This window comes from Micromys minutus, assembly GCF_963924665.1.
Source record: "Micromys minutus genome assembly, chromosome: 4".
NCBI classification, from domain to species: Eukaryota; Metazoa; Chordata; class Mammalia; order Rodentia; family Muridae; genus Micromys; species Micromys minutus.
In genome coordinates, this window is record NC_137973.1 from 40,554,034 (window position 1) to 40,581,210 (window position 27,177).

The window sequence follows — 27,177 nt, forward strand, 5'->3', positions numbered from 1 at the left end:
CGCGCCCCGGGGCTCCGCCCAGACTTCTACAGTGGGCCTCTTCTGCACTTTGAGGCTGGAGCTGGCCGCTTCGGGACCGGAAAGAAGGTGAGTGGGAGGTGGGGAAAGGGCTGGCCTGGTGCCCAGCGGGTTTTCTAGTTAGGTGCTGTGTCCAAGGGTGATTCGCAAACCTAGAGCAAAGGCGCAACGCGAGTCCCCTTAATCCCACGGGCGCAGAAGCCATGCGACCCGTGGCAGCCTCATCTGGTTCCGTGAGCTTCGTGATGCACAAGACCTGAGTAGCTGGGCAGCTCCGGGAACCCACAGATCACTGGAGATGAGAACTAGGCTGAGGTCTCCGCGTCCCACTTTTTCCTCTCTTTGGTAACTCTACCACCAGCTTGTCTGATGTCCCTTATATTTTTCTGGTGCCAGACACAGTGAAGCTCTTGTACTTTACAAGACTTAGGGGTTGTGTGCAGGTGGTTGCTTTTGATTTATCAGCTAATGAAACCTTTGCCACAATACACTTTGTCATCCCTGTGTCCTTATTTCTACTTGGTGGGGGCTGGGGAAGTTCAAAACTGAGATGCCTTGTGACCTTGTGTTTACACAGAGCTCAGTCTACACCCCATGATTGTGTTTCAGGGAGTAGTCCTAAGTTGAAAGGAAATTATGAGTCCTGTGAATCCTAACAGCAACGCTCCTTTGAACAGTAATACGTTCTCCAGCTTTCTCAATTTTAATTTATAAAGAAGTACCCCAATGCAACAAATTTGTGCTGCGTTATCAAATTTTGATTTCACGGCTGTGTAACTAGATGCTTTGAGATTAGACATTGGAAAACGTTAAATTTGTCAAGAGGCCATAGTAGAATTTAGGAAAATAGTCATTGTTATGCGTTGTTTGTGGCCTGTTGTTTCTACATGCCTCTGGAAAAAGCCTGAGGCCACCTGTTCATTCACTTGGAACATCCAGAGTTTACACTTTTATTATTCTTTACTTGTTACCACTTAGAAGAAACGGTGGAAAAACATTCATTTTATTTCCAGTGGCTTTTAAATGTTTATGAACAGAAATGTAACTGGATTTCTGACTCATGGAGCTTCAAAATAAGCAGAGAATTTGGGTGAGAGATGCGAAACAATTTGCTAAACATTCTTACTGTTGTAAACTTTTCTTATATATTTCTACATAATTTTAAAGCTTTTTTTTTTTTTGGTTCTGGATATTGAACATAAAGCTTCTTGTTTGCTATGCAAACACTCTTTAAAGGGGTTCTTGAATGTCTTGACCTATAAAATAGCTAACCATTACACTTCTAATCTGCTTGGTCTAAAATTGCTCTCATACTTTAGTCTTTCGAGGGGAAGGTGCTGGACAGTTGATAGTCTTCTATGTCTTTCTGTCTGCTTTTGTTTCTCTGTTGTCTCTGGAAGACTCTTAAGGGTATTTTAAGCCCCGCCTGGCTTCTAAGTAGTCAGTTTAAACAGCTAGAATCTTCTAAGCCTAAACATATACAAGTACATCATACCTCTGAAAAATTTATACACAGCTGTGTATGGGTAGTTATGACTGCAATTTATGAATTGTTATAATATTTTATACTTATATTCAAATAGAATACTGTATCTCAGAAAATTGAAAATTTGCTAAAACCCAATAATTAGAAAGTGATAATTATAGAATTAAAAGAAACGATAATGTTCAGGGTTAGAGAAATGTGTCTTGTGCCAAATTCCTACAGTTAAAACTTTTTTTAAAATTACAGCGGTTAGATCACTATTATAAAGAATATCAAGCATCAGGTCCTTAAAGGAAATATTTTGCTCACAACGCTTCATTCTAGTGTTCACGCCACGGATACTGTTGGTTCATTGGCTAAAATTTGTGTGCTGCTTAAAATCTTTTTAAAAAAATTTTTTTATTAATTCTTATTTATATGAGTACACAGTAGCTGTCTTCAGACACAGCAGGTATCATACAGATGGTTGTGAGTCACCATGTAGTCGCTGGGAATTGAACTCAGAACCTCTGGAAGAGCAGCCATTGCTCCTAACCACTGAGCCATCTCTCCAGCCCCTGCTTAAAATCTTGATTTTGAAATGATAATGTGTCTTTTTTTGTAAGTAGATTTCGGGATTTGGAAAGGGAACCAGTTTGGGCAGTTCTGAAGATTGACATTTTGTGAACTCATAACACGGGTTGTTTATCTTCCACGTTTTGAAAAGGAGCACATAGTTACTGAGGGAACCTGCCATCTATAATCTCATTTAGTGTTTGAATAAACCTCACTGAAACAGCTATTATTTAGCTGGCTTAACAAACATGTAAGATATTTACCAACAACTCTGATGACCTGAATTCAATCCCTGGGATACACATAGTGGAAAGAGAAAACTGATTCCTGGGCATATAAACCCCCACCTCACCCACCATACATATAAAACATATAAATAAATGTAATATAAAAATATTAGACAATATTAAAGGCTACTATTGATTATACATCACCAGTGTGTTAGGGTCTTTCCACAATGTCACTGTAACTTCTATAATAACTCTGTAGCAGAGTCTGCTAGAACTTTTCCATGATAAGAAAATGCCCTGTACTTTGTCTAGTTGCTAGCCCCTAGATGGGATCTGAGCATATGAATAGTTGTGACTATAGCATAGGAACTGAAATTTGAAATTTTATTATATATTAATATAAATAACTAGCTTTCTATTAACTACTGTATGGCACAATCTGTGCTGGTAATATCTGCATTTTTCAAAGAAAAAACTGGCTCAGATAAATTTTGAAGCTTCCCCAAGATTACACTGTTTTACTTTTTAAAAAGGTTTTGAACGGAGAATACTTGTTAGTTTGTAAATGAAGGTTGAATGAATAGAGGGGAAGAAAAGCAGTTCAACCAGGAATGGAGAATCTAAACAAGAGTGGTTACACTATACAGTTGGTAGAAGGGAGGAAGGAAGGAATAAATGACTTACAGAAGTAGGGTTGCCATCATTTTGTGGTAGCGTGTGAGCATTTTGGGGAGAAAGCCTGCTCTGCATGAGTTACTGTGATATCCAAGAATCTTAGGAAAATGATAACACTGCTTACTGAAATAGAAAATCCAACCAGTCACTGGAGTTAGGATGGTTTGGTGTCAGTTTTTGTTCATTCTGTGTGATGGGGGGGGGGGGTGAGTCCCTGTGTTGGCGGTTGGTGAAGCAGCCTCTCTCATTCAGTTCATTTACCTTCCTAATGTTTATGCTGTAGAAGGAAGGATCCGTAGATGTGCAAGCCCAGTTTTCTCAGGAACTGTTACTTCTTTATGCAAAGAGCTCAGGAATGGTTGTCTGTAGAAGATGATAGCCTTTCTCTTCTGTATGTGTCTGTCTGAGTGACTGTCTGTACATGCAGGTGTATATGTATGCCTGTGGTTGTTGAGAACAGAGGAAAGCCTCATGTGTTTTCGACATATACATTTTCGACAGGTAGAAGGACTCAGTGGCCTGGAATTTACAATGTGGAGGAGACTGACTAGTGAACCTCAGGAATGTTCCTGTCTCTTTCTCCTCCTCGATGCTAGGGTTACAAGCATTCTGTCACACCTGGCTTTTATTTACATATGCTCCGGGTAACACTGAACTATCCTTCCAGCCTTCTGCTGTGTTTTAGATATTAAGGATTTAGAAGTAAAAAGCAGTAAAATAGGGAGGAGACTCTCCTACTAGTAGTGGGATGAGCAGAATATTTCAAGCATACATTTTACCCAAACTCCTAAATGTTGAATAGATCATATTAGCTTTTTAAATGCAAAACACAATTTCTAAAGATTTCTAAATCCTTCTTTGGAAGCATTTGGCTTATAACAAAAAAGAACAGTGAAGGACTAGGAATAGAATTCTGCCTCCTACTAGAACAGGAAGGAAGATCATACCTTGATCTCCTGTTTACATGTTTGAGGCAGTGTTTTTACAGTTTATGCAAAAATATCACAATTTTAATGAGTAATATTTTTATAAACTAATAAGCAAACATTTTCTCTTAATTATGTAACTCATTTCCTCTGAACTACCTTTTCTCAAAATGTTAGAATTTCAAAACTGTGTACACTCTATCAGTGGAAGGCCAGAAAAATCTCCCTCTCTCACAAAGAAAGATCAAGGTCAGTTAAATATGTCTGCTTTCTCTACATATCCAGGCGGTAGACTAAAGATACCATCGAGAAGTGGACTCTGTATAACGTTTTCTATCGCTCACAGTCTACATGCTCTGAGAAACTAGAAGCCAAGGAATCAACCCAAAGTTGGCCCAGGTTAGTAAGTCAGTCCTCTACCCCTTCCTCTCCCTTCCCATCCCCCCTCTCCCTCTGTGTGTGTGTGTGTTCATCAGTTCTAACAATTCAATCAGAATTTACTACTTTGATTTTTAATTAAACCATTATGCTTAAAAAAAGAAAATATTATATTAACACTAAAAACTGATTCCTAACACATAGTAGCTTTGAGTCTGAGCTGAGGTGTTTCAGGCAATGAGTGCATGGTGTATGTACCTGGTATGACCAGAGCCAAGGTTGTACAGAAGTTCTGCAAACTATGCCCAAGTATTTCTGGATTTGTTATACTGTTGCGTTTGGATTACTTTCTGGTTATATGTTCAGAAATCATTTCCTCTTTTATTCCTATTATTTTTCTTAAACCCACATTCAGTTACATGACCCACAGTTTAAATAGCTGGATTTTAGAATACTTTCAGATTTAATGATCACACAAATACAAGCTCATGTTTGGAAGCCGTAAAACACATTCAAGAGGTCTGGAAGGGTAGTTCAGTTTGTAGAGTGCCTAACATGCAGGAAAACCTGAGTTGGATCCCTTGTACTGATTAAACTGGATGTGATGGCACATGCCTATAATCCTGTGATGGCAACAAAAAGTCATGAGTTTAAAATCCTTCTGGACTACATAGGGAGTTCTTGCCAGTCTAGGATTAATGTGTGTGTGTGTGTGTGTGTGTGTGTGTGTGTGTGTGTGTGTGTGTGTGTGTTTGTAGGTGTTTCTTGGTTTGTATTTTTATAGTTAATATAGTTTTGTCATTTTATTGAAGTTTGTCTTAGGGTTTTACTGCTGTGAACAGACACCATGACCAAGGCAAGTCTTATAAAGGACAACATTTAATTAGGCTGGCTTACAGGTTCAAAGGTTCAGTCCATTATCATGGTGGGAATATGGAACATGGCCACATCTAGGCAGACATGGTTCTGGCAGAGCTGAGAGTTCTACATCTTCATCTGAAGGCTGCTAGTGGAATACTGACTTCCAGGCAGCTAGCTTGAAGGTCTTGAGCCTACAGCCATAGATACATACTTATTCCAAGGCCACACCTCCTAATAGTACCACTCCCTGAACCTAGCATACAGAAACCATCATAAAGTTCTCTGGTGGATTTTAAATTGGTTTATACAAGTATAATGCATGGTTTACTTTTTCATGCATAGGACCAGTCGTTTAGTACCTTTTGTGTACATGATAACCTTTCCTCTCTTTTATTGACTTTACTCATTTACTAAATAAAGATTAGTTGATTCAGAAAGAAAGGAGGGAGAGAGAGTAAGGGGAGAGTTAATAAAAAGTATTGGGAATGTAGGAATATATGTTGTCACATTACAGGTTTCTAAGAGTGCAAGATCTAAGAAAAAGCACATGTAAGACTTGACAAAACCAATAAATAATAGAACTGAGTTCCTGCAGTCTTGAGAGAAGAATGATTGGAAACAGCAATTAAAGTAGCATTTAAGAGCAAACTAAGGAAATGCACCCATCAGGGTTATTCTCTTAGCACATACTGTAGAGAAAGTGCCTATTGGACATTGACAAGGAATCGCCAAGAAGAATAAATAGATACATAAATGAAAATGTTGTGGATGGTTCAGAAAGGGAAAAACTTTAGGAGATTATGATAAATTAGGCAGGAAATTACTTGAGTCCTGCTTACACTGGTAACTTTTTAGAACAAAGGAAAAGAAACTTACATAGCACAATAAGTATTCTTGTATTGCAACTTGTCATATGACTGAAGTAGACAACCAGTTTATCTGAGGTTTCGTTATTGAGAAAGTCAGCCTGGGACAAAGAAGTAGAAGATTGTGAAACATTATTCAAATTCAAGGAATTTGATTTAGTATTTACATAGTTAATGGGAAGTACTAGAAACAATTACTTTTAATTTTAAAGTATTTATATTCTTAACAATTAATTTTCCAAAAAAGTAAATGAATCTGTTATTCACATTCTTGACCTGTTATTATGTAATATCTTCAGTGTGGAGTTTAAGGAGAAAGCAGCCTTGATGTATATTTAGGTGGGTTGTTTAAAAAACCCTTCATACTGGAACCGGAAGTATAAGCGTGATGAAAACAACTCTTTCTTGTTCTCCCAAAACTGAAGGTTTAATGAAAAAGGAAAACCAAGCAAGATACTACCTTTCAGTGTGATCAGTGTCTTTGTTGGTGAAGTACAGGCTCCTGAGTTAGAGCTAGACTTGAAAAATGTGTAGAGGTTGGAGCTGCAGAGCTGACCTGACAGTATACAGTTGAGAGCACTGGCTGCTCTTCCTGGGGAAGAGATTTAGGTTCAGTTCCCACCACCCATATGGCAGCTTACAACCATTTAGCTGTAACTCCAACTCCAGGGGATCTGGCAACCTCTTCTGCCCTCCCAATGTGCCAAGACATGTGTGATACAGAAACATATATGTAGCATAACACCCATATACATAAAATAAAGTAACAGGGTGTAAAAGAGGTGTGAGGGTGACGATGGCCCATAGCAGGCCATGTGCTGCTCTGCGGCATGCCTGCAGGTGCTGAGCCCATGTTTCTGTATAATTGTATTCTTCTGACACTTCAGTTCACTGAGCACCTTGGGGCCCAGATGGCTCATTTTTTACTGTCTCTGGACACACTACTCATGGGAAGGTCCAAAAAGTAGTTCGTCTCTCTGTGTGGGGAAGTAGAGAAAGATTTCTTGAAATAGCAGAGCAGCTACACATCAGTCATGAGAACCTTGGTGTCATGCTAATAGTCTTCTACTTCCCCTTGCCATCAACATCGCTGTTTGCAAGCTCATTTATCTATCTGTCTGTCTATCTATTTATCTATCTGTTCATCTATCTATCTATCTATCTATCTATCTATCTATCTATCCATCCATCCATCCACTTTCCATTGCTCTTCAGGCTACAATAGATCACAATGGAAGCCTCTGTGCTTGACTTGAGTTACTAGCCACATGCCTTGCTTGTCATCCTGTTCCTGACTACAGTCCTCCCAGTCATTGGTCTCGATAAAGGAACTTAACTGTGATCATGGTCTCATGACCATGGTTTTCCTGCGCTTTTGCATTTTGAAACCCTACATCATTTGCTGTCTTTTCTCTACCATCTGTACTCACAACTCAAACTCTGTGGACCCTATCTTCTTGAGCAGTTGATATGGTTTAGTTGGTAGATGGCTTATCTAATACACCAGAAGCTCAGGGTTTGATCCTCAGAACCACATCAACCAGGTTTGTTGTGATGCACACTTGGAACCTCAACAGTTAAGTACACCAGCCTGGAATTCTTGAGACTTTGTCTCAGAGAGAGAGAGAGAGAGAAAGAGAGAGAGAGAGAGAGAGAGAGAGAGAGAGAGAGAGAGGAGAGAGGAGAGAGGAGAGAGGAGAGAGGAGAGAGGAGAGAGGAGAGAGGAGAGGGAGAGAGAGAGAGAGACATACAGACAGACAGATGGGGGCAGGGAGGGGGAGAGGCAGGCCAGCTGAGACTAAGTTGAAAGAGTTGCTGACCTCAGGATTTTAGGGTTCAAGGTTTAGGATCATCTTGTCAGACAGTTAAAAAAAAAAAAAAAAAAACTTGGTGGCTCCAAATACCCCATTTCTTGTTTATCATGAGGGCCTGGGTGAGAGGGTGTGGTCCAGAGAATCTGACCACTGAAACTGACTCTGCTACTGAATACGTCACTTGGCTACTGTAGCTCAAAGGCCTCACTCTCCCCATCTAGATATCTCTTGTGCTGGCATTGATGCCAAGGATTACAGGTATCATCCACCACATTTTTTGATCATCTGATTTGTGTCTTTTGGATTTTGCAAGAAACTGTATTTCAGAGGCATGATTGGTTAAGGCATGAAAATGTCAGTCCTCTCATCATGCCTCAGTCTTTCCTGCTAAGGGTGCTAGATGTTATACTACCCAGCCAGCTCATCAGTGTGTAAGGTACTTGACAGTCCAGAGAGTACAGAGATTGTAGTAGCTCCCTTCCCCACATTCATTGACCTGATAAATTGTAGATTGAGAATATTAGGGGGAAAAAGCTTATTGGATTTTTTTATTATCTGAGTGTTTTAATTATCTGAATGATACATCATAACAGCTAGCTCATTGATTTACATTATTGTAATATAGACATGACTTAAATTGTATGTGTGTGTGTATGTGTGTGCATGAAATGATAAGATAGATAGAAAGCAAGTTTCTGGCCATGGCCAATGAGTGAGTCTTAGTTCTAAAAAGTGAAGAGGTGTGAGCAGAGATGTGGGGAGGATGCTTGAGGGGTGAGATTACAAGTGTGGGGATTGAGTGGCTAACATGGAGTGGAAAAACTTATCCGTTACTGTTTCTCGTTTGTTTTCTCTGCTTCAGAAGACCTGTCTGAAATGTGGTGGTTTCAGCAAGGCCTCAGTTTTCTTCCATCTGCCCTTGTAATCTGGACATTTGCTACCTTCATATTCTCATATATCACTGCAATAACACTCCACCATGTTGACCCTGCGTTGCCTTATATCAGGTCAGTGAAGTACATTGGTCATGTAGAAGTAACCCCCACAGTACTGGGGACTGAACACAGGCCCAGGTAAGTGCTACATATTGCCATCAAACTACGTTCCCCAGAGCATGGAGAATCTTTAGTTTATATTCATAGTTTACATTGAATCCAGCATTTCAATTTTCATTTGAAAATTCAAGTTTTAATACTGTTATTTAGCAGAGGAAACATAAAATAGGACTTGCAGTTGATTCTCTCCGTGAAATAGAGAGAAACGGGGACTATTGGGTAAAAGTCAGTCAGTTAATAGATTCTAACCTCTTAGTATTTTGTCATCTAAATAAGTGCTTGAGCTTGCCTCAGAACCTAGAATTAGAATTACTTTCCTTATAAAATTAAAAAATTCTGCAAACAAGAGTAATGTTAGGAAAAGGTAGTATTGGCAAATGTTTATTGATTTATTATGTAGCAGAGTAATGTTCTAAGTCTTTGTGCCTTAGGTAATCAAATCCTTGCATCATCCACGTGAGATAGAGAGATCTGTCCTCGTTTAAGAAGAGTCTGTAGTAATCTTCCTGTTCCTGTGATGTATATCTAAAATAATCAACTTGTATTCTTATTTGTTGACAGTTCTGGCTCACTCTTGTAATGGTTCTGATTATGATTAATTGGCTCTCTTGCTTTAAGCCTGGGACAAAGCATACATGAAGGCAGTAGTAATAGAGAAAAAAAAATCACCTTGTGACCTGAAAGCAAAAGCAAGCAAGGAGGAGGCCAGAGTTTTGTCAATTCCCTTAAGGTGTACATACCCAGTAGCTTCAAGACCTCGTCTAGTCTTCTCATCTTAAAGAGCCCACAACTACCTATAATGCTTCCCTATGTGCTAAACCTCCAGTACATTCAGTATTTAAATCATAAAGGAGACAGGGCCTAAAACAGTATGTGATTTTCTCAGTGGTACAACTCAGTAAGTGGTTACTGTAGGGGCTGTGCTCTTACTATTCATGGCTTACTGGCTAGATATTTCTGACAAAATAAGTATCAACAGTTACATATTTGAAATTTTAAAACTACCAACAGTTTGATTATGGGTAATCAGTCACATGTACCACGTTCATAACCACTTTTAATACTTTTAATATACTTTGTTAGTCTTCTGAATATGTTTAGCCTGCTCTGTATATGTACCACATACATGATTGATCTCCTTGGAGACCAGGTAGGAGCATCTGAACCCCCTGGAACTGGAGTTACAGAGGGTTGTAAGCAGCTTTGTGATTCCTGGGAACTGAACCCAGGTCCTTTGTAAGAGCAACAAGTGCTGTAACTGCTGAGCCATCTTTCCAACTTCCCTAACCCCATCTTTATAAACTACAGAAGAAGGGGTAATTATTGCAACAAACTTTTAACAAGAAAATACTGCTTACAAACAGGAAGTCATTAGAGTGGACTCAACCGTTAAGAATGATTCCTGTTGCAGAGGACCTATGTTTGGTTCCCAGTACCCACAGAGTGGCCCTCTACTCCCTGTAACTCCAGTTCCAGGGCAATTGATGCCTTATTCTGACCCACACAGACACACACATAGTCATAAAATAAAATTGAGCAAATCTTTCAGAAAATAAAGTCAAAGTACCTTCATCACTCCTGAAGTTCATGCCTGCCTCTGAAGGTGATAGGTGATTTGATGGCTTCTGGAATTGATTTTGTTATCTGTGATTTTAAAAGATTCTTTTTTCCCTTTGTTTTCTCACTGTTAATATAGATTAATTCGTAATGTTAAGTTGTGAACATGAGTAATATCTCCTCCTCTCTGGATATTAGAAATAATATGATTATAAAGACACCATTACATAACTTAACATACTGTACTGAACAATTGCAACAAACTATTGAAATTTCGGTATATTCCTCTGTGGTATTGCTGAATAGACAACAAAGTGAGCTTTTTAATTTGACACTCCCAGGTGTATTTATACATTCACAAAGAGAATATGAGAAAACTAATAATTATGAGCAGTTTCCAAGATACTAAAATTTTAAAACATTTTTATTTCGAATGGGGAACTAAACAGAGAGAGGAAGAGTTAGAGGAATTAAAGTAGGGCTGGAGGCGAAGACACCAGCACTGAGTACTACCTAGCTGCCCTGTGTTTTCATCTAAATGATTTTACCTAGGATATAGCTGAGGCCCATGAAACACTAGAAACACTGAATTAGTTACTTTTTTACTTTTGTCCTTGTCTAAATAGTACCTTTTATTTTGTGTTTGCTGCAATTGTTTCATTTCCTCATTTACTAACCTTCCCATAGATAGCCTTTCTAACACAGAAAATGGCAATCTTTTAAAAAGCGGTAAACCAGAAGGTTTAGTTGAGCCATTAAAACTGTCAAATGAAGCTCTGACAAATGAGTGTGCTTCAGAATGGGTACCATGTGGCTGTGGTTTCTGTAATGGAGATATCACACAAAAGTCATATGCAAACTGGGTGCACTAAGGGTTTGTTTATAACACCCCCAATTTTTTTTATGATTTCAAGTTATCATTTCTGGTAATAACTGATAAATGGTAACCCTTGTGTTAGAGAAATGCATAGCTCAAGGAACCAGACAATTCCTTGTATCTCTGTAAGAAGGTATATATTTAAAATTGATGTGAGCCTGTCAGCATTTTTATTTCCCTCTGAAAATTTGTTTTCTTGCATTTCTGAGCTTTCCATAACTAGGAGTTACTAAGTGTCTTTTGAGTGTTTCAGTTCTCTGCCAGTCCCATCTGTGGTCTTTCCAGGCACTCTGGCCAACCCCCCCCCCCCCCAGTCTCCTTCTGCTTTTATTTTTCTAATGATGATAATCCTGAGCTCTTTCTATGACACTAGGATATTTAAATTGTAGAATTATACTTCTCTAAGGCTCATTTTTTTTTTATGTTTAATATATATAATTAGCTTAAATGTTCTGCCAAAGGATTGTAGGTGCTATCTAAAACATTAAGTCCAAAACCATTTTTCTTTTGATATTTTGGTGAAGAATGTGCTTGCTTGCTGCCCTTGTCCAAAAAATAAATAAATAAATAAATAATCTGCCTGAGGCCAAACTGAAGACTTAGGGATTAATAGCATTGGTAGATGAGATAGATTTTCAGACAGCTTAATATGGACTGTGTTGCTTGGTAATTAATTAGTAGCTACACATCTATAATGAAAGGAAGCAAACTGAGCGAGGAAAAATAAAAAATGTATAAGTTGAGGAGAAAAGGGGCACCAGGGAGTGTAAAGGAACCAAGTCCTTCATTCAAGGCTATAAACAAATTAAGAAAAGCCTAAGGCTAAAGGTAATACTGGGAGTGGCCACCTAAGTTTTCAATTTGTGGAAAGAAATTAAAGAAAATTTAAGGCAGAATGTACTGATGCATGTGATCCCAGCACCCAGAATGCAGAAGCTGGCAGATCTCTGAGGTTGAGGTCAATCTGATCTACAGAGGCATTTCCACGACAGCCAAGATTAGGTAGTGCAGGAAACCATCAAAACCAGGAAGCTGTTGAAAATTTATTTGAAAAAGTGGAGCAATATTCCAGCCCCAGAAAGCAGCAGAATTGGGCAGCTTTGGCTATGTGGTTCAAGCTTTAGTGTCAAAGATACAGTAGAGGAGCTATTGAATCTTCCTCCATGGTTAAGGAAAACCTCCAGGCCAGGTGTATGTTGGGACTGTCCCGGCATGGAGGTTCAGGGAGGCCATTGTGTGAGACTATGAAGGTGAAGACTGGATTGCCTTGGATACCCCAAGATGTTGGAGATATCAGAGGCATGGGATACCTGCCAAGGAGAGCTGCTAACAGGAAGTAAAACCAACCCAAGAGAAAGAGGTGCGTGCCAGTCAACAAAGCTGAAAGGAATAGAAGATCCGAAGAGTGCTTTCACATCAGGCCTGGAGTTGCAATGTTTGGCGTTTGCCCATCTGGATTTCAGACCATTGTGTCCTCATTATGTTCTTTTCCTCCCTTTGGAAAGGTATAGCCTGTGCTATTGTATGTTGGAATTATGTGATATACTTTCTGATTTTATAAGGGATTATAGTTAAGAGAATTTTGCAGATCTCAGAAGAGACTTTGAACTTCAGATTTTTAAACAATTTTGATACTGCAGTAGACTATGTTGGACCAAATGCATTTTTCAATATGATAATACTACAAGCTTATGGGAGCCACAGAGTGGATTATGGTGGTTTGAATGGAAATGGCCACCTTAGACTCATAGGGAGTGGCACAGGTAGTGGAGGAAGTATGTCACTGGGAGTGGGCATTGGGGCATCAGAAGCTCAGGCCAGGCCACTGTCACTCTCTTCCTGCTGCCCGCCCATGTAGAACTGTCAGCTCCTACCACTGATGACAATGGACTAAAACTCTGAACTGTAAGCCAACCCCAATTAAATGTTCTTCTTTGTAAGAGTACCTTCGTAAGGATGTCTCTTATTAGCAATAGAAACCCCAATACAGTAACTGATGAATGGTGTTTGATAAGTATTTTTAATGACCAGTTAATGGACAGGTGTTAATTGAAGTACAGGCAGTGAACAGCTAGTGTAAAGAGACACGGGCTATGAAAGGGCCATTGCTGCTTCACTCTGGTGAAGCTGACACACAGATACTGTTAACATATCAAGGATAGCCTGTTTTAAATTGTTTTTTGTTGATTTCTGCTATTTGGAAATGAAAAGATCTGATATGACAAGGAGTAGGCAAATATAAACTGAAATTATGTTGTACACACACACATACATACACACATATATATGTATATGTATATATATATATATATATATATATATATATATATATATACATACATACATACATACCTACACACACACACACACACACACACACACACACACACACACATATGGGTTGAGTTCAGGAGCTTTTAAAGGATAGGGTCTTAAAATAGTTCCTGTTATGGCAAAAAGCCTATATACTTCCCTTTGCCTTTCAGTGACACTGGGACTATACCTCCTGAAAGATGCCTCTTTGGAGTAATGCTAAATATTGCTGCAGTATTAGGTAAGTAATGGAAATAGGAATGATTTTAGCACACAAAATGAAGAGTCAGATTGCTGATTTCTTCTTTAAATATTGTATTACTACTTACTTCCTAGCAATACTTGAGAATATATTTTACTAAATTATAGATTATAATTATGTTTCCAAAAAATAAAAAGAAAAGGAAAGAAAATTCTTGGTTATATTGCTTCCTTCCAAGGGTTCAGGGTGAGGGGAAGCTTAGGCAGAAATGCTAATTTATAAAATTACACTTTGAAGAAATATTTGTATGACTATAATAGACTTATCTCAACATAAGTTGCAAGGACAACTAAACATGCCTTGCAGCCTTAGGTTTCTTAAACAACTAGTGATATCAAGAATTGAAAGTAAAACTGACTACAGCTAAATTCTTTCCTGATAAACAGTTTAAAAGTTTAAGAGTAGAAATGGAATTGTGTTTTTATTTGGTTAATCTCATTGCCACAGAACTTACCATACTGTATCATCAGGTTCTTTTTGTGTGCGAAAGCCTGACTTTTGTTTAATAAAATATTTAAAATAATTTCAGCCATCAATTCAATATATACTATTTGCTTGCATGAAAAGAGAAACTAGAGCTACCAAGATGGCTCCAGAAGTAATAATACTTGCCTACTGAGCCTGAAGACCTTGAGTTTAATCCCCAGAACCTATAATGGGGAAGGAGAAAACCAGCTCCTAAAGGCTGGTGAGTGGCATACACTCTTTCTCACGCACACGCGCACACACACACACACACACACACACACACAAATAATTCATAAATAAATGAATGTACAAGAACATTGAAAAGCTAGAAATTAGGAAAAATACTTTATAAACATGTTTTCTGTTTACACTCTTCAAAACATGTCTACAAAGCACATCTGTCATGTTTGCTGTCCTTCTCAGTTGTGTGGCAGTAACTGCAGTAGAAAGTTTGATTTGGCCCTTTCTTGAAACATGAGTATGTAAAGCAGGATCTGGTCTCTTCTGTAACTGACTGCTGTGTAGGCTTGATCCTATTGCAGCAGCATAAAATAAAGGAGAGATTTGTTGATTTTTCCTATTCTTGGCCCATCCAGATTCTACTGTTGACTTTGATGCTGACCCAAAAATATTGTGAGTTTATTATTATAAGAGTTTCATGAGAGCTTTCTTCAGAAACATCAAAATTATGTTCTAAGTTTTATACTAAGTAGTTGAAGACACGTGGGCCATGGAAAGTAAACGGCTTATCTAGGCAAACAGATTCAAATAGTTCTATGGTGTGACTATAAAACAATTCTTTTTTTTTTTTTTTTTTTTACATTCAACTTAATGTTAAAAAGACAGTCTGTTTTTGGGTAGTGACTGACCTTTGTGAACACTTCATGGACACGTTATTCCCTTGGTTACTCATTACTTTGTTGTTTTTCAAATTCTCTCTTCCCAGGCATTGCTAACATCTATGTTCGTTACAAGCAAGTTCATGCACTGAACCCTGAAGAGAACCTTGTCATCAAATTAAACAAGGCTGGCCTTGTACTAGGGATACTGAGTTGTCTAGGACTTTCTCTTGTGGCAAATTTTCAGGTTTGTTTTTAACCCAGTGTCAGTATCTGTCTGAAATGTTTTGGTATCTGTTGTGAAGTGGAAAGCTGAGGTATTTAGTCATGGGCTACTTTTGTCTGCAGCCAACAGAACTCAGCTGTATCATTTGAGCCTTGTGAAACAGCTGCTTTCACTACTAGAAAAATTCATAATCATTGATATAAATAATCATAAATCATTAGAACTGTTTCTTGGGTACAGTTACTTATAGACACTATTATATGCTTAATTGGAGGTTACTTCAAGATCAGACAACTAATATACAGAATAAGTAATAGATTGTAGATCTAAACTTTATTTTGTTTATAATATGCCTGATGAATCATAATCATTTACCCTGTGTTCTTGTTTGTAATCAAGGAGTCCTGTACCTGTGGGTGTATGGGAGAATCGCTTTCTTTTCTACCTTTTTCTAAAAAAGCATAAAGGCTGGGCTACCATCCATCTCTGTCATGCTTTAGGGCATAACTGTCCCCCTGATCCTGCTGGCTAACATAGCAAAAAACAAAAAAAATCACCTCTTAAAAATGTTAACCCATTTGAACATTATTATTAAGTAGCATTTATTAAAGAATGGTGTAGAAAACGTTCTTGAAGACCATCTTTATAGATAAAAGGATCCCCCATACAGGATTATTTTAGAAGGGAAGAGAAAGTTCTCAACTTTGAAAAGGTAGGGGAAAAACATTATGTACAGCCAAAAAACAGAGTGAGGCTCAGTGTATGGAAAACTCCTAATAGAAAACAATGAGAGAAAAGAAGTTATATTGCTTGTTATTTAAGATACTTAGGTTGATTTAGGCAGAATTCTTTCTGAAGTTAGACAGTGTAGAGATGAACCTCGAATCCCAGAAATCAGACTGAGTTGGCAAGAGCTCAGAGGAACCTAAGTAGAATTTGGTCAGGAAGAAAGCCTTGCTCAGTAATTCATCATTTAACTAATTTTCATTTGCTAGAAGTGTAAAATAAGAGTTGTGAGGATGACTTTAAAAAAATGAAGTTTTGCTGGGCACTGTGTCAAGAAGCACAATGTCCTTGTGCCACGGAGAGAGAACTAGACTTGTGTGGGGCTAGTTAGCCGTGAGTGTTATAAAGTGAACTCTGTTCTCCCTGGTCACTTTCTATAGTCGGGACTAAAACTGTTACAAATAATTTTAGGGGATAGATCTAGATTCTCTGCCACATTGCATACTACTTAGTACTTACGAGTTCTCATTTATTTAGGAACTTTTTGAGAGACATTGAAGGTGCTAAAAAGGCTGGGGAAAAGATCTCTTATATGGTCCTTGTTTTCAAGGGTAAGCCCAGTAATTATAATTATATGGAATTTGAAACTTTAATGTACACTGAATACCTTTGTACAGTGTATATCTAATATGAATAATGGGAAGTAAGAGTTCTCAGTGCCACTTAGAAAAATATTTCCCTGTGGGAGAGTTATCCCTCAGGAGATTTGGAAGGGATTAGTAAGGAGGGAGATATGGGTTACCTTTCTAGGGTTTTCATTTGAAAATATGGATTGGATAGCTTCAAGAAGAAACAATCTATCAAAGGCAAAAACACCAGTAGGGCTGATTCTCTTCCATGCTCGCCTATAGTGCTGGCTGGTCCAGAGCTTTTGTAAATCATCCTTAGGGTCTTCAGTAACCTTTAGCTCTGTTCCTAGTACCTAAAATTATGAAACAATATAATAATAAGCTGTAGGTTTGTTTTTTAATATCTGGCTTATTTATAAAAATAAAACTGATAACTACACATGTATATTGTATATTAACTATTTAAATTGAAAATAATTTTTTGATCACAATTTCCTCTCCATCATCTCCTAGGTCCTCTCCACTGCTCCATCCATCCAACTATCTAACTCCACACCTTCTTTCTCTCTTTAGAAAACAAACAGACAAATAATAATTTTAAAAAAGAACAAAGAAAACCAGAATGAAACAAAACCACCAACAGAACAAAATAAAAATAGGAAAAAGCATAAAACATGCATATACACACACATACATACATACACACACACACACACACACACACACAAATACACAGACAGAAAGACAGAGAGAGAGAGAGAGAGGGCGAGAGAGAGAGAGGGCATTTAAATACAAAATTGGGACCTATAAGGTTAAAAATGCCCAAACAAAGCACTATGGGGCAAAAAAAAAAAAAAAAGTGCCAAAACCACCATTGTGTTTGTCTTGTGTTGCTCATCTGTTGCTGAATATAAGGTCTGTCCTTAAGTGTGCTTTGTATACCCAGCAGAGACTCCACTGGACAAGTTTTTTCCTTTGTGAGACATTGTTAACTTCAGGTAGCTTTTTGGTCCGGAATGGGGGCTCATGTCCACTTCCTCATCAGACTTGTACCTAACCAGGCCATGTGCATGTGAGTTTATACGTGTGCCAGTTATGTCTAGAAGGCACTGTTTCCTTGGTATCTTCATGTCCACTGGCCCTTATACTCCTTATGGCTCCTCTTTCACATAACTCCCTGAACCCTGAGGGAAGGCGTTTGATGAAGGCATCCCAATTAGGACTTAGCATTTCAAGGTTTCTTACTCTCTGCATAATAGTTCCCATCTTCTGCAGAAGAAAGCTTCTCTGCTTATAGCTGAGTGACACCCTGACCTATGAATATAGCAGAATGTCATTAAAGGTCATTTTATTGTGGTGTCTCTTTAGTAGAACAATAATTTTTGGTTTTCTCCAAAACCAAATTAGATCGTCTATGACTATCTAATTTCATGTTCTTAGCCACTCTATCAAAGCCAGGCATGGTTTCCATCTTATAATCAGCTAGTGGTTGGTTGCTCCTACAACTTTTGTACCACTGTTGAACCAGCATATCTTGCAGGCAAATCACCATTGTAGAATGAAGATTTTCAACTGGGTTAGCACACTGCATAATACACCCTCCTGTTCCATGAACACTAGGAAGTGGGGGAAAGGGCTCTAGTTAGGCAAGAGCATAGCTTCTCTGTGTTCAGTGAGATTTGTAGGTGTTGTCTTCAGTAATAGGGCCTTACCATCAGCATCTTGTAGAGAACAAATAGCTTTGGCAAGACCATGAGTTGTTTAGAGGTTCTTTTGTGACCCTTTTGACCAACAGCTCAATTAGATGTGACCCATTCCTAGCACTGAAAGTTTTGCTTGATGATAAGAGATGTCTTCTTGTGGCTTTGTATCCCCCTGTTACTTGATTCCATTTAATTTATTTAATAAATATATATGGTTTAAAAAGCTTCTACTGCAGTAGGTTTCCATAAGACCAGTCAACTAGCTGTGTTATCCGTCTATACTTACCCTCCTCTTTTCCTTCCCATTTCCATTTTATTAGTTTTTCTAAGTAACTATATACTGACATTGATTGAGCTATGTCTATATTTAGTTTTATCAAATCCAAGCAACTAGCCCCACCCCCTCTCTGAAAGGGGAAATTGGTACCTTTGAAAAATCAAAACCTCTGATTTCTGTATGTTGAAAATCAGCTGTAGCAGTTTATTGAGAGATACCAAATCAACTGGTTTTGTAGATTGTTAAACTAATCCAAAATAAGAAAACTTAACTATGCCTTTCCCTTGTTCTCTTAATCATTATGAACCCCCTGTGCCAAGTGTTGGCCAAAAGGAAATACAAACAGCACCAACTAAAAAATAAACAAACAAAAAACAGTGATTCAATTAAAATATGATTTTAAACATTGATTGTAGAAATTTGAGATTAATGGTTGTCTCTTTGAATCAGATGTAATGTAAAGTTAGAAATTAAATGTAAGTAAATAAAGGCAACATCATAACTTATGATAATCTGTGGAATGATCAAAACAAACTTAATGATCCCTGTGGCATAAGCAGTACCTCAGTAGTGCCTCGAATCCCTTCAATGGCATCTAAACTATCCTCCTCTGACCTCCTAGGTCTCTGCCTTTTGACCTTGCTTCCATTTACCATCACCACTGTGTGCTTCACCATGGAATGTTTTTTTGCTCTGAGGTTATTAATTTTTGTGAACCTTCATTAGAATATAAACTGTGAGAACTGAGTGTCTATTTTATTCATTGACATATTAATGACTTTAAAAACTGCCTGACACCTCCCTAATAGAATCCAATAAAACCGTTAAATAAATGAAACAAAATACATAGACACTTCTTACATTGTTATTTTTGGCAAATGAACAAGTCATCTGCTTTTGCTGTAATCTTCCTGTGCTTTGGGGAAGTAATTGTGTAATCTCCACTTAGCCCTATTGGATTGTCTGGCTTGTGCTTTTAAGTGATATACTGTCAATGTGTTCTTTGTTTTTCTCATTGATTGACTTTTTTCTGCTTCTCAGAAATCAACACTATTTATTGTACATGTATGTGGAGCTGTCCTTGCCTTTAGCATGGGATCATTTTACATGTTTGTTCAGACCATCCTTTCCTACAAAATGCAGCCCAAAATCCACAGCAAACAAGTCTTCTGGGTCCGACTATTGTTGGTTATCTGGTGTGGAGTAAGTGCACTTAGCAGTATCCTTTGTAATAAGGTGTGGTTTACTATTGAAAGAGAATAGAATAACAAAATAAGTGAGTACATGTTGGTACAATGTAAGAACCACTTTTTAATTTTAATCTTTTTTATTGTGTGTGGCCACAGCTGTCAAAAGAGGGTATCAGATACCATCAAATTGAATGTGGATGCTGGGAACCAAATTTAGGTCATCTGCAAGAGCAACATGTGCTCTAAACTGATGAGACATTGCTCCAGATCCCTCAGTTTTTCTAAAGTCACCCTCCATTAGCGGACGTTGTTCATTGGTACATGAAATTCAGACTGAAATTAACTGAGCTAGGAACAAGCAGTGTTAGACATGGTCATACTTCAAAGAAAGCAAGGACAAATTTTTATGCTCACTACAGTAAAGTATTCAGTGGAAATTTATGATAGAGCTACTAATTTTTGAGTAAAGAGGAAAGGACAGTCAGCCATGTGCCAAAATATAGGTTAAAATAAACAGGTTATCTTTAGTTATGATCAAGTCAGAGTGGACCCTAGCTGTATGGCCAAGGCATTTGTAAATATATTTGAGTCTGAGTCTTATTCTTTGAGCTACGAGAAAGAACCATTTCCTGGTTACTTTGGATAGATCTTAGTTTAAGGGACTGCCCATGACATTAATTCTTTAAAGAAATAAGATTGGACCATTGTAATAAAAGCTAGCATTTAAAGTTAGCATTTGAAATTATTTATTATTGTTACAATGTACAAGTTTTAACCTTCAGGTTTCTGAGAGTCTTCCTTGACTTACTTTTTTTTATAGTGATGACTTGCTCATCAATTTTGTACAGTAGTGATTTTGGTGCTGATGTAGTACAGAAACTACACTGGAACCCGGAAGACAAAGTAAGAGCTTGGGGTTTATAAAATGTGTGTGTGTGTGTGTGTGTGATTTTAAAGATTTATTTTCATTTTTAATTTATTATCACTGCATGTGTCTGTGCTGTGTATACTTCAATGCCTGCAAAGGCCAGAAGAGTGCATTGAATTCTTGAAGCTATATTAACAGGTAGAAATGAACTGCCCAACATGGAAACTGGGAATAGACCTGGTTTCTCTGGAAAAACAGCAAGTGTTCTTAACTGTTGAATCATCTCTCCATACCCTACATAATTAGTGTTGTAAATTAGTATACAAACTCTAAAAATAGCCATAGAGAGAATGTTTTGTGTACTGTATAGATGTATCATCTGTGATTAAAAAGCCTATGGCCTGGGGCTTAGGTAGGAAATAGAGGTGGGACATCAGGAGAGAGAAAGGATTGTGGGATAGAGCAAAGCACAGGAGATAGGCCTGGGACCATGGGAAGAGACGGACAAATGGAACCTGACCAGCAGGTAATCAGCCACATGGCGGAATGTAGGTTAAAATAAACAGGTTGTCTTTAGTTATGATTAAGTCAGAGTAGAACTTAGCTGTACGGCCCAGGCATTTGTAAATGCATTTGAGTCCAAGTCTTATTCTATGAGCATAGGGCTGGGAGAAAGAACCAGGGCCTGGCTTCAACCAATAGCCTTTATGAAATTTTATTATAAGTATTCTTGAACTTCCAAGTGTGATTTTATTCAGATGCATGCTGTGTTGTGTGTGTGTGTGTGTGTGTGTGTGTGTGTGTGTGTGTGTGTGTGTGTGTATGTATGTGTGTGTGTAGGTAGGTGGGAGTTTTTCTTTTTTTTTTCATTTCACTCAATGGTCCGACCTTAAGTTTGTGATCGTCCTTCAGTCTCCTAAGTAAGAATGACAGATGTTGATTTATGAATTTGTGGCTGGAAGGGGTCGGGTGGTGCTATAAGTCCTTGGTTGTAGAATGTCTTGGTTATTTAGTGGAAATTATACTTATTGTAAATGAAACAAAGACATCTACTATGGGCCAGGAAGGACTCCTAGTAACTACTCAATTCTCAAAACATGTTCAAAAATCAAGGAATGATTTTCTAAAGGAAGATTTGGTCTATAAGAATTTGATGTTGCTTAATTTAAGAACTAAGATTATTTGAATAGGATGTAACAAAGTATCCTTTGTTTTTTTTCTTTAACCTCTAGGGTTATGTGCTTCACATGATTACTACTGCAGCGGAGTGGTCTATGTCATTTTCCTTCTTTGGATTTTTCCTGACTTATATTCGTGATTTTCAGGTAATAAAATAGTTTCAATTCTGTTCAGTATAACTTCCTTCATGTAGAATAACAGAATATTTCATTGACAGATTCTCTGTTCGCTTTGAAAATTAGCATTTTAAAATCTGGCATCAAAGAAAGGGATATAAGGAGTAACTTCTAGTGAAATTGTTCCTGGATTTGAGGAAATTGTGTGTTGCAAGTAAGCTTCAGCCCTGATAATGGAGTTGCAAAGCATATTTGAAGAAATTCTGTAATCTGTGTTTATTCACTGAGACCCAGCCCTAACACATGGCTTTACTGGGGAAAAACAAAATACAAAAGAACAATAGGAAACTTAGTAAGACAAGAACATGGATTTACCATGTCACTGGGTTCTCAGGATGGTGTCTGTGGCAGTGACTTCCTGTTCCCTATAAGATCAATTTCTTTCTCTGACTACATATCCTGTGGAGCATAGTGAAAATATAATCTCTCATAAGGACAAAACTTCTCTAAATAATTTTCTTTTCTGTTCCAGAAAATTACTTTACGGGTGGAAGCCAACTTACATGGATTAACCCTCTATGACACTGTTCCTTGCCCTGTTACCAGTGAAAGAACACCACTGCTTTCCAGAGATTTCCAGTGAATGGATAAAAATTTTCTGTGATGATGGCAATTCTCAGGGACTGAGAAAAGATGCACAAAAGTTGCTTATTATACTGTGAAAATTTGAATCAGTTAATCAAGGCTTACAGTGACACTAATGAAAGATGCTATCAGAAGAAATGTAATAAGCCATCTGATAAGTTTTCTTAAAGGATGTTACAAAGACTATCTAGAAATATTATGTATAGACTTTTTTATAATCCAGAAAATAAAACCAAAGGATAACACCATTGTAGTATCTGCTACTTTATCAAAGAAAACCTGAGCTACACGGAGGAGTCTCTGTGTTGGGCCTTAAACATGTTGTCTTATTTTAAAAGTACCTTTTGTTAGGAGTACTTTTATGAAAGACATTCTCCATGGCCCACAGTAATTAGCATCGGTCAGCAAATCATCTAGAACCAGGGCTTAAACTGAAGTTTTACTATATTAATGCTTTTCTTACAGTGCTTAAAAATATGTTGTTGTTGCTTCTGCTGCTGCTGTTGTTGTTGTAGGATCTCCTTTGTAAGTAGGAACCTGCCTGAAATCATCTGAGTTCTTTGATGGCTTAAATTTTGCCTCCCTGCACCCCAAAATCAGTGGGTATTTATTTGATTCTGGCCACATGAATATTAACAGATCTATCAGATATACTTATAACAATTTTATCAAGTCTTCTCTCTGAGATTAGAATTTTTACAGTGGAAGAGAGATTATTTGCAAATATGCTACTATGTTATTCTTTACAAAATAAAGGTTAAGGCTGATGACATTGCTCAGTGGTAAAATCACTTGCTGCCAGCCCTGACTAGTGGAAAGAAAGAAAAGACTCCTACCAGTTATCCTCTGACCTCCGTATGCGGATACACATGCACAATAAATAAATAGAGATAAACATTAATGTCCCCAAATAAGATTGTAAAGTCTGTAAAAAACAAAGGAAATAGGATTAGTAACACAAAAATTGTTCTACATTATAGTTAGGATCTTTGATTTTTCATTTAGAGAAATTTATAATTAGTAGTAAAATTAGTTCTGAGCAGATATTTAGCCTTTTTTTGGAATATGATCTTTTTAAAACCTAGATCTGAAGAAGAGACTGAAATTCAAAATAAAAATCTGAATCTTTTTCTCTTGTCATACAAATGATTATGAAGTTTCAATTTAGATCTCTGTGTAGGTAAAGGGTGGTTTCTAGATGCTGACTAGGATTAAAAAGGAAATACTGAACTAAATAATATTCAGGGTCAAATTAGTTTGTAAAATGGTCCTTGATGAATACTAACATAGTTTATATTTTCAGAGGAAATGGGGCTGAAACCAGAAGAAAAGGTGGTAAGAAAAAGTGTAAAATATATCAAAAAGGAATTTAAAGAAACCTATTTAAATGGTGGAGCTGTAGACTTCAGTTATAAGTTGTTGAATACCAAGCTCGGTAACAATATTTGAAGAAATAACTTAGACTAATAGAGAAATAGAGTGTTTACCTATGAGAAGCTACAGTCAACAGGGAGATATTTTAGTGAATACTGATTGATTGACTTTGCTACTAGAAAAGAAATTGCACACATATCATGATTAAATCCTTTAGAAAAGCATGATGTAACCGCATATGGAAAAATATCTTTTTCTGTAGCTTCTCTCTACCAGTAAGTCAAGTTATGAAGTATCCATGGTATTATGAGAAGTAATACGTAATGATTTATAGAGTGAAAGTTTATGAAAGCAAATGTGGAGAAGGCAGTTAAGAGAAAAACATAGACTTGCTAAAATTACCACTTCTCAGAAATATAGTTACAATAAGAAAGTGATCTATAGTGAAAATTAATTTGGAAGGTATTTAAATTCTGCTAGTCAACATTTACCCTTTGAAGTGAGCAAGACTGAAAACGTGAGTAGGATTAAAGGAGGGATTGTCAACCAGGAAAGCATGGTATGTTGTTTCCTAGCCAGTCAGAAATACGTCCTTAGTACATCATCCCGTGCCAGTTCTGCCAAAGACTGACATGGAGTAACAGATGAAAAAGACTTGTTTTATAATTTTCAGTATTGCATTGGAGAATTCTTCCAAGTATTTAGGTTATAAGTAAATCTAAACTGTGCACAGAAACTTTAAAAAAGAAAATACACTGTCAACTGTGGTCTCAAAACAGTAAATGAACTCCACAATTGGTAAGTTTTAAATGAGTCATTTACTTAAATCTTGTCTCATGTCACCTGGCCTGTGAATCATCCCTTTGTCACTGAGTAATGCTACATATTCTACCTTTAGTGGCGGTCCCCTTTGTCAAATACAGTGATTGTGATTGAGAAACGCTTTCTCTACTGGATGTGGCTCCAAACCTCAAGTGCAATGATGCTGGCGATTTAGATATGCTGAAGAAAAGCCGTAAATTAAGTCTTTCATGTAAAACCTCATGTAAAAGTTCATAACTTGACGATGAAGGAAAAATATCCCATGCTGAAGTGGGGAGGAACAAGTCTCTTCATGATATTGTAAAAAAGAAAAAGAAAACATGCTAGTTTTGATTTTAATTCAAGCTAACAGTTACAGCTACATTACATGGCTTTAAGTAGAAGAAGCTGTAAATTTGTGTACATATATGTGTACTCACGTACATACGCACACACAGGGTTCAGTTATATACTATTTCAGTTATGTAATGGAGATTTTTTAATGTATTCCTAAAGGATGAGGGAAGTTACTGATTAAAAGATAAAAGTGGCTTTTATTTTGTTCTTTACACTTTTAATTTCAAACTTCTTAATTTGAAATTCTTTGAAAGAGTTATTTACACTGTAGGAAGTTACCAAAATAATATAAAATACCATTCACTTTTCATCTGTTTCTTCCAGTTGGAATACTTTATGTAACTATGGTAAAATATTAGAATTAGGAAATTGCCAGTGACAATATTAATGTAGGTTGCACATGCCCATGTTTGCCATGTATGTGTGTTTATAATTATTGACATTTTAATTGTATAATGTATGACCACACTTAAGATGCAGAACTTTGTGTTATCACAAAGAAGATCCTTAACACTACCCTTTTTATTCATTCATAGAGTTTCATATCTAACCTCTAATCTCTTCATGTCCATAGTTTTCTGTTTCAGGAACATAACATCGAATCATATGTCATATAATCCTCTGAAATTGACTCTATATTACACATAGTGCCTTTGGATTCATCAGCCAGTTAATGAAGCATTGGTTCCTCTTGTTTTATTCAGAAATGGTATTCCATTGTATAGCATGTTACAGACTGTTTAATGGTTATCCATTGGAGTATATTTGGGCTGTGCTCAATTTTAAACTCTTATTGGCACAAAGGTTTTTGTCAATGTCAACTTTAATTTTTTAATAAGAAATACCCACGACTGAGCGTTAGAATACATAAGAAGTGTGCATTTAGTTATTTGTTAAATGTCCAGAATGTTTGCTTGAGTTTAATATGATAACATTTTACATTTCACAGCTACTGAGTATCTCTGAATCTTTTGATGACACTGACACGTTTTAATTTTAGGTGTTTTCAATAATTCTAAAGTATTATCTTAGATTTAACTGACATTTCCTTATGGATAAAGATGTAATTGATTTCTATTCTAGTGTTTTATTTTTTACTGCTGTTGCTTAATTTCTGTTTGGATTATATTAGTTCTACTGAGATTTGCTCATGTTAAAATGTTCTTTCTGTATTCCTGATTATTTACAATGGCTGAATTGATATATAATGTGTTTCTTTTCTTAATTACTAGTCATATTATCTTCCTTTGTGTATCATTTAAATACTTATATTAAAGATGGCAGACAGATCTCTGTGTTCCAGGCCAGCCTGGTCTACATTGTAAAACCCTTTAAAAAAAAAAACAAAACAAAAACAAAAAACAAAAAAAAAACTATGACTACCAACCAAAACAAAAAAAACATAAACAACAAGAGTTGGAATTATAGGCATGTGCCCACCATGTCTACCTCTTTTGAGTTTCTCATTTGTTTTTATATTTGGTTTTGAAACAAGGACCTATTCTTTATATATTGCCTAGAACTCACAGTGTAGCTTATGCTTCCCACCTGTCTTTCTTTCAGTGCTAAAATTACAGATATGTATGATCTGCCCAGATTTTAAATAGGTGCCACAGATCCTCATGCATGAACATCAGGCACTTTACCAAACTAGCCATCTCAGTAGCCCATGAAATGTGAACTTAATATTTTCTCTGTTGTTCTAAATTTGTGCCCTTTGATAGGCACTTTAGGGATTTGGTAATTTAGAAAATGCATTTTATCCAATCTCTTCACCTATCCAAAGCTCCCACTTCCCTATTTAGGAGTCTAGCCCCATAAGTTTCAATGATACTCCTCATCCATGCCTTCTCCCCAGCACGACAATTAGTCTTGGTCCTACACCCAGTGCCTGGTCCTAGTCTTG

At 37.1% G+C, this 27,177-nt stretch overlaps 1 protein-coding gene across 2 annotated transcripts; it reads left to right on the top strand.

Annotated features, from left to right (window-relative positions):
- On the top strand, window positions 1-26,561 carry DRAM2 (DNA damage regulated autophagy modulator 2). 2 transcript variants are annotated; one of them, XM_080915506.1, is made up of 9 exons: window positions 1-87; window positions 4,176-4,289; window positions 8,672-8,816; window positions 13,785-13,852; window positions 15,288-15,427; window positions 19,783-19,960; window positions 20,752-20,834; window positions 22,032-22,124; window positions 22,627-26,561. In XM_080915506.1, exons 3-9 carry the CDS (start codon window positions 8,686-8,688, stop codon window positions 22,735-22,737), a joined length of 804 nt encoding a protein of 267 aa, XP_080771632.1. In that variant the 5' UTR covers window positions 1-87; window positions 4,176-4,289; window positions 8,672-8,685; the 3' UTR covers window positions 22,738-26,561. The 2 variants fall into 2 exon arrangements, with proteins under 2 accessions (XP_080771632.1, XP_080771633.1); XM_080915507.1 differs by having other exon boundaries at window positions 8,675-8,816.
- The last annotated feature ends 616 nt before the right edge of the window (window positions 26,562-27,177 follow it).

Bases quoted from the DNA above. Each gene is read 5' to 3' on its own strand.
- DRAM2 (XM_080915506.1), top strand. From the start codon at position 8,686: ATGTGGTGGTTTCAGCAAGGCCTCAGTTTTCTTCCATCTGCCCTTGTA. The intron at 8,817-13,784 runs GTCAGTGAAGTA...TTTGCCTTTCAG, and splicing joins CCTGCGTTGCCTTATATCAG to TGACACTGGGACTATACCTC. The intron at 19,961-20,751 runs GTATCCTTTGTA...TTTTTTTTATAG, and splicing joins TGGAGTAAGTGCACTTAGCA to TGATGACTTGCTCATCAATT.